Genomic DNA, 7,791 nt, shown 5'->3' with positions numbered 1-7,791 from the left:
GGCACCCCAACAATGTTATACAGAATGACAATTTTATCAAAGTTGCGGATGAGCAAAACTTTCTAAGCGGAGCATGTGGGCACTGGTGTAGGTTGAGACGGGGGATTGATGTATTCATCCTTCGCACTTCTTCACGTCAGAGCTCGTGGAAAGTTTAAGGATTTCACTTCATACCTCTTTGCCAGTTGCGTCTGGTTAAACAGTCCATTGTTTACATGCGAAATGTAGTGAGTTAATTCAGTGGTAATTTTATTTCAAAGAATACTTTTTGTTGAATATTCATTCGGAACAAAAATTCCGTAAAAACGAGAATATGAACGAAAAATGTTTCTTGAAAGCTTTCAAGAGTAATTACTGCATTATTTGCACTAGTCACTTTGTGATAGGTACAATGCTTTGGCAAAACGATATACGTAACCCTATATTTACTTAACCCTCAACTTTATGTTCCTGCAACGAAGCTAGTGAGTGACTGGATTTTCCGGTACCGCGCATATAATGCACGGGACCCTTTAGAACAAAATTGGTGGCTCCAGCGCTGTCAAACTCTTTTGTCTCTCTGCGTTGTGGCTATTCATGCCAGGTGCACATAGCTTGTAAGCACGCCGAAGAGGAACCTCGTACACCACTCACATAGAACGGACGACCTTCGTCTAGTCTTGTCGGTGTCCGGCGCCGCGTCAGACGAAGGTTGACCCTCCGGATTGAGCGAGACCTGCAAAACATACCAAATAGTAGTCGCAGTGGTCATGAAGCTCCATGTGAACTGCTCATGGACGATATGCATCCTGGCGCCCCACCCCGGCTGCGTGAGCAGGGTACTGTCTGCGATTCAGTAGTAACAGGACACCACGCGTGCGCTTGGCTTTTTATGCAGGATTTTTTTTTTTTTTGCATATGTGTGCCCATCGCTCGTCCACAGTTCTAATTTTAACTACGCGTGAAGGGTAGCTCGCGACCGCCATTAATGTGTTTACTTTTTACACGCCTGTAAACAGTGTTGTTTAAACTCTTCCTTGTCTTTTTTCGCTATCGCTCTCCTCTGTACTTCACCTATATATCGTCTCACTTCCCCTTTTTTTTCCCGCGGAGCTCAAAATATTTCATAGCACTTTCGGGGGCTCGCAACACATTTTTCTTCCGTTTTATATATTTTTTGTTTTCGTAACACGCTACAGACAAGAAGAAATCGAAGAAAACATCTAGTTCCTCGTTCCTGCAGTGACACTTCTATATAGCCTTGTCTTGTGCGACAAATAACATATATAGAAACCTTGCACTTTTTACACTTCGGTTCTGTGTTGGTCGCGAACGTGAAAAACGCGGTCTGAACACGCTTTCTTTTCTGTTGCTAATCTAAGGCGCAATCACTAATGTGCACTGCTGGTTCTGAACTTAGCACATCTCAAAATCTTATACCCGAAGCTGAACTCTGAATCAACGATGTGGGGTAGATACGTTCGGACAATATAATAGCATTCTGTTGTTGACTTGTTACTGTCATGTAGGTTAACATATACTGTCGCGTATGCGGATGCAGCCTCGGTTATTCCAACTTTAGAAATACGTCCTCTACAGCAGAAAAATTGGTGCATAAAGTTGCGTACGAATAACTGACTACAACTTTACTAATCTGGTAACGCAAATTTCAGCGATAGACGTGGTGGCGCGTCGGAATGCTCAGAAACTCTTGGTACTAAGCATGCATGGTGAAGCACTTCATCTTATCTACCCATCTTATCTACCCATATCCTTATCTACCCATCTTATCTTATAGCTTATCTACCCATATGAACACGTATGTATTCATCCATGGGGAACACAAGGACGTCACGAGTGACGCCGTTGTGTTCGGCCTACCCACTGATGGGCATTCTGCCCAATAAGCTTGTTGCTTCGCCATACGTGACATCACTCCCTTCAGACAACTCGACGTGAACCGTTGACCCTGGTGCGTTAAGCCGACGACACCGACACCGCACATTCAGGAAACATGGCCTTGACAGCTGTCGCTGTAAAGAGCTCGTCCAGGGCCTCGGCCAGTTAACCGCCAGTGCAGTCTTTCTCTCTGCAGATTCCTTCGCATGTCTTCGAGCTGCCACTTAAAGATGTCGCCTCGCCAACTCGTCCATCCCTCTTTGCAACTACTGCGCTGAAACCCTTGCCATGGGCAGGGCCGAGTGCGATGACTTCTGGCTCTGATGTTATCTACTTTACTTTGTACGAAACACAAACACGTGACCTAGATTAGAGAATGAGTCAGCTCGAAGCTGTGATCATAGCGCAGTATGATGTGAGAAATTAATAAAAATATGGATCATGTAGATGTTGGAGTGGCCGATGCTTTCGATCAAGCAGAAGAACAAAGGCGACCATTGTGAAGGTACGACAGCGTGCTGTTCATGAAGCCTAATAAGTCCTCGCATAAACGTTAGGTGGTGTTTGGCGCAATTCTTACAACTAAACTACAATTTGCTTTTGCGTCCAGGATAACCTACTTTTTCTGCCACCAAAAAAGAATGACTACACAGGAAGAAGCTTCTGTAGATGTGCCACCCTGCAAAGCGATGCATTTGCGAGGCTCCAACTGCGGAAGGGTGGAAATTTGGGAGAGTTGGCATGGATTCATGCATAGTGTTGTGTCACAATAACTACGGAGACGCAGATGAAGAAAGGACAGAAAGGACTACCTGAAAATGCTTTCAACAAGTGATTGCTTTTCAACTCGTGATGCTGTATCGCGTGTACTTCTGCCTGTTCGTTCTCCTCCATGACCTAGACTGCGCATATAACGCTTTTTGTATATATTGCGTCCTTTAATAAAATTTTCTTAGTTGATAGTGAGCACTAGTTCTGCCGTTTCTTCGTCTGCGTCTCATTTCTCGTTGTGCCACTCCGACTGCCACTTTCGCCGTCTTGCACATCGTCAGTGCCCCAACGATGGCAGCACTCACAGGTGACCAAGGAATTTCCGATGTTCTGGCAGTCGTAGGATCGTCGCAGGGCTCCGCCTCGTGTTCTCCCAGAGCGCCGCCAGCCACGTGGAACAAAGCAGACCGTGCTGACAGGACAGGGGTGACTTGTGACGGCCGCTTTGGCGCAGAGAGCGAGCCCCTTGATTTGTCGAGTTCCACTTGCGAACCTGCTAAGGTCGTCGTGGCTTCACCCAACCCGGAACTTTGGTCTGGGGGCTTCGGTTCACCGACGGCATCCGTGACGCTGCGTGCAAGCTTAACGCCTGTGCACGATAGGCTGTCGGCTGCAGAATCACGATACACACAGGCGTTGTTGTAATTACTGCGATGGGCGTATTTTTGTCTCGCATTTGAACTGTTTTGCCTGTGGTAAAATAGAGCGCGTGCAACTACAAGCCGCTGCTATACGATGCCACCTCACTAGGCTTTTATATCTGTTTGACTGGTGCATACAATACGTTTTGCGCGAAATGTTCCTCGCCTATCGCTTCCAGGTTAACTTCGATGTCACGTGGATCTTGACGCACGACTCGAAGCTTTGAAGTCATACTCAGGAGCTCAACGTAGAAGCCATTCACCCGCAGCAGCGAGCGCTTCGTTTCCTAATGGGCATAATTGCGAATAAATCTACAATCTCCCACTCAAAGCGCTATAGACATACCAAACTGCTACTTTCCTCGCCAGGATAAGTTACACTACAATTTTAAAGGCCGAGAAAGCATCGCGCTGCTAAACGCATCTCCGCTGAAAACGCTGACCTTAAACGTAGAACCCTGACCCCTAGCTGCAGATAAGTGACACATCTGCCGACGCTGTTTGTTACCAGTGTATGCGAAGGAGGGAAGCCTAAATTAATCAACGATGATAGAGCGGGATCGACGCTGAGACTCCGCATTATCGGGGAGACTGAACCACAGGTTGGCAAAGTTCAAGGGCAAAACGGCGTGAATCTGACCCGTGTCAGCAGAGAAAAGGAAGCCTAAAATAGTTTTCTCAAGCACCCACCAGCAAGCTGGCCAGCACGTGCATAACTTCAGGTAAAAAGCAATGAATAAAAAGGTGAAACACCTTGAAGGATAACTAGAACTACGTTTCCTCAATAGATATTGTGAAACCTACAGAAGTCAATTTCTAAAAATATTAAGGTCGCATAAAGCCCAATGTCCGAGCACTCCAAAGCCATCCCTTCGCTCACCCTGCTCAGCTGGTTTGAGGAAGCATTCATTGTCGGCGGTGGTCGCAGTGCCGATGCTTTGCGCGCGCTTGCGGCGGCGGTCCATGGAGCGGCGCTTCCTTCGGGGAGCCGCCTTCTGCTTCCTCTTTGTCTCGGCCTTCACAGGACCTCTTCCGCCTTGAGCCTGCCGAGAACCCTGCGGGACCGTCTGTTGGTCCTTCGGGCCCGCGACGTCCGAGCGAGCTTTTGAGGTGCCTTGCATGAGGGATGGGAGCGTCGCCGACCTGCGATTCCGAAAAATCCTTCTTCTGCCCAGTCTCGAGGAGAGCGTTTGAGATGCGCGGCGCGTGTCCCGTGCGTTTTACTCTTCTTCTCCAGCCGGAGGTGATGGCACGTAGCTGCGCGCATTGCCCAGATTTTTCCAAGAGCCAGCAGGTCGTAGTGCCCACACTGAGCACCGGAGGGGTGCGAAGTGAATGTAGGGCTAGTCGTGAGAGCCAAGTCCCTCTTGGCCATCCTATCGTTCTGATCAACATTCATGTCAATCGAAGTCAAGAAGGTCATTTTTAATATTTAAGAGGAACGAACAGCCAGGAAAAAGTTCCGTGAAAGCTGCTCGATGGGTCGCATGCCCCTGTCTAGTCAGCAGGAAGCTTTCTGTACGAACGATGAGTTTCACACTTCAAAGGTACCGCGTCTACAACTTATGCAGAAAAATTAATCCTGTTTACAGGCAACTGAGCAGCATATGAGCAGGTACACACTGAGAAACTACAAATTAGAAACTATCGGAAATAAATGAACGAAGAAAAAACCCCATGCACAGAAACAGCGCTTTGTCTACTTTTGTAATTACGACAGATTCATTATTCCTGTGTTCCTCTCTAACCCTGTCTCTGGCACCACAGGCTATTCGCCGACTCAAATGTTTGATAGCACCTCACGCGTGTCCATTATGGTTGGTTTGGAAGCGTGAGCAGAGAAGAATTAATTTAAATGAGATTTCTCATATCCTGGCGAAGTAAGCGCTTCAAGGACCAGTCATGACTCTCATTTCGTACTGGGCATATATTACAGCGACCAGGTTTCGCAGGTATCTGTATTGAAAAAATATTCAGCGCCTGGATTTACCGCCTCTCCGGACTTCCAGCATCTTCTTTAATTCGTGGTACAGTAATGGAACGCGATCGTGCAATCTTGGTTTTTCCACGCGTCTATGTTTTAGCGTGCCTCAATTAAACTTTTTTTTTTCGCACGTAAGTCTAGTTTGGCGGTCTCCCCATTGTGCCCTCTCTGCTCTGAACCAGAAACAACCGATCAATTCTTGCTGAGCTGCCGCCGCTTGTCCTCTCTACGGAGGCGTCTGATGGAACACCCATTACGACAGCTTGGTTTAAGTCTGCTTGTTGAGGTTGTTCTGCATCTTGCTGCTTCTACCCTTAGGCACAGCAACTGGTATGTGCTCTCTGCCATTTAAAGTTTGCATTTAGACACGAAATGGCTGCCATCTGGAACTCTTCTTGGGTTCCATCTTCTGGCTACTTATGTTCAAAATTCATTTGTATACAAAACTTCCTGAGCCCTGCACGCTTAGCCCCATTACCATTTTTAGTCACCAGCCTCGCAATGTTTGATACGTTAATTTAAATCACCAAATCTGCATGACTTTTCGTTTTCAAAAGCGATCTAAGCACCTGCCAGTCTGTCGCCTGCGTTGGGCAATCACGCGTAAAAGGTACGCACCATTATCTTCTTGAGGACATGAACAACATCACTGTGAGGCTGTGGTCTTGGCTATCTTGATCATGTGGCGTAGCGTCTGTAGCGTCTGTAACGGTAGCGTCTGTACATGCCTTAGCAAAGAATGGCACTGTTTCACTACTGATACCCATCGGATATCCTTTTGGAATGATTTCGCAACGCTGATGAGATGGCAGAAGCTCAGTGGCAAGAGTTGTTTTCAGATAATTGACATCTCCCAGTGCTACGAGCGAACGAGGAGATGTACGCACGTGGCTCTGTCAATCTGTGCCGACGACGAAATGGCAGTTCCTTCACAGTGGAGCTTTTTTCGGGTGACCATTACATCACCACGATGCAAGTGGCAGCAATCGACAATCTATCTCCATCCGTTAGGCAAGCAATAGTTTTCTTTGCGGTGTAACTTAGTGGTGCACTCTGTGCCAGTACGCAAGCACACACATGCTCGCGGCAAGAAAACAAATTTTTGTCTTTACATTATGCTTCCTGGCCAGTCGACAGCTCCGTGGATAGTCTCAGTGACAGTTTCCCTACTCCTGGGCTTCTCTTAATTAACATTCCGCGGTAGAAGATCGACTCCGGCAAACATGGCAGCAGGTGGGCATCTCTTAGCAGTCATAAGAGATCAGAGGCTGGGCGCGCAAGGTTAGCGAGCGTGAATCCACAATGGTGGAATCGCACAGAACAGCTTTACGGTCTTCAGCTAACAGTAACTATTCGGTCTGAATGAATAGTATTTGTAATGATTATGAAGTGAAGGTTTCCGTTCACTCTTAATATTCATCTTTCTGTGCGGCGCCTGTGTAACAAAGCTATTGAAAGTGCTCCTTAATGCACTCATTGACACAGCTGAAGGAAAAACAGTGAGAACTGCTACTAAAACCTGGTGATCGGTTTTTGTGTCTGTTCCAATTTCGACATACGTTTTTCAGACGCTTTCCGTGCCGTGCTGCGCAAAGAGCTTCGTATATAGACTCACACGACACAAAGCATCCCAACGAACACGGACGACAGAAGGAAAACGTACGCAGAGTGTGTATCTTTTCTTCTATTGTCGGTGGTAGTAGCGCTGCTTTGCCTCTTTACCGAAGAACCGACTAAGCCAAATTTGCCACTCTGCACACCAGTTCTATTTCACCCCGTAAAATAACTGAGCTGTCTATTTGGAGCGTTTTCACTTGACCGCAGATACATCACTTTCGTCATCATCGTATCATCATCATCAGCCTGACTACGCCCACTGCAAGGCAAAGGCCTCACCCATGTCTCTCCAATTCATCCCGTCCTTCGCCAGTTGCGGCCACCGTATTCTGCCGCCCCCTGCTACGCTGACCTTCTCTTGGAATCGACTCTGTTACCGTTAAGGACCAGCGGTTATCTTGCCTTCCCATTACATGCCCTGCCCAAGCCAACTTCTTCCCCTTGATTTCAACTAGGATATCATTAACGCGTGTTTGTTCCGCCACCCACTCCGCCCGCTTCCGATCTCTTAACGTTACACCTATCATTTTTCTTTCCATAGCTCGCTGTGTTGTCCTTAACTTAAGCTGAACCCTCTTTGTTAGCCTCCACGTTTCTGCCCCATAGGTGAGTACCGGTAAGATACAGCTGTTGTACTTTCCTCTTGAGGGATATTGGTAAAGTATCAGTCATGATCTGAGAGAACCTGCCATATGCGCTCAACCACATTCTTATTCTTCTAGTCATTTCCCTCTCATGATCCGGATCAGCTGTCACTACCTGCCCTAAAAAGACATATTCCCTTACTACATTTAGCACGGCGCCACCAATTTCGAACTGCTCCTCTCTTACTAGACTGTTGAATATTACTTTAATTTTCTTCATGGTAATTTTTAGCCCCCCCCCCTCCCCCCGTTCTGC

At 47.2% G+C, this 7,791-nt stretch overlaps 1 protein-coding gene across 1 annotated transcript; it reads right to left on the bottom strand.

Annotated features, from left to right (window-relative positions):
• Window positions 1-574: 574 nt before the first annotated feature.
• LOC149343611 (uncharacterized) lies at window positions 575-4,411 on the bottom strand. The gene is made up of 3 exons (XM_089547032.1): window positions 4,171-4,411; window positions 2,955-3,259; window positions 575-715 (listed from the first exon to the last, which is right to left on the bottom strand). The coding sequence occupies exons 1-3, from the start codon at window positions 4,409-4,411 to the stop codon at window positions 575-577; spliced, it is 687 nt and encodes a 228-aa protein (XP_089403158.1).
• Window positions 4,412-7,791: the final 3,380 nt, after the last annotated feature.

Source organism: Amblyomma mixtum, chromosome 5 (assembly GCF_055824585.1).
Source record: "Amblyomma mixtum isolate Tamu chromosome 5, ASM5582458v1, whole genome shotgun sequence".
Taxonomy (NCBI): domain Eukaryota; kingdom Metazoa; phylum Arthropoda; class Arachnida; order Ixodida; family Ixodidae; genus Amblyomma; species Amblyomma mixtum.
This window is presented reverse-complemented; position numbering and strand designations above follow the sequence as displayed.

What these genes read in the sequence shown, in the direction of transcription:
- LOC149343611 (XM_089547032.1), bottom strand. Translation starts at nt 4,411, where the DNA reads ATGCAAGGCACCTCAAAAGCTCGCTCGGACGTCGCGGGCCCGAAGGAC. An exon ending in CCTCAAACCAGCTGAGCAGG is followed by an intron (nt 3,260 to 4,170) that starts GTGAGCGAAGGG and finishes GTGATTCTGCAG; the next exon opens with CCGACAGCCTATCGTGCACA. An exon ending in CGGAAATTCCTTGGTCACCT is followed by an intron (nt 716 to 2,954) that starts GTGAGTGCTGCC and finishes TATGTTTTGCAG; the next exon opens with GTCTCGCTCAATCCGGAGGG.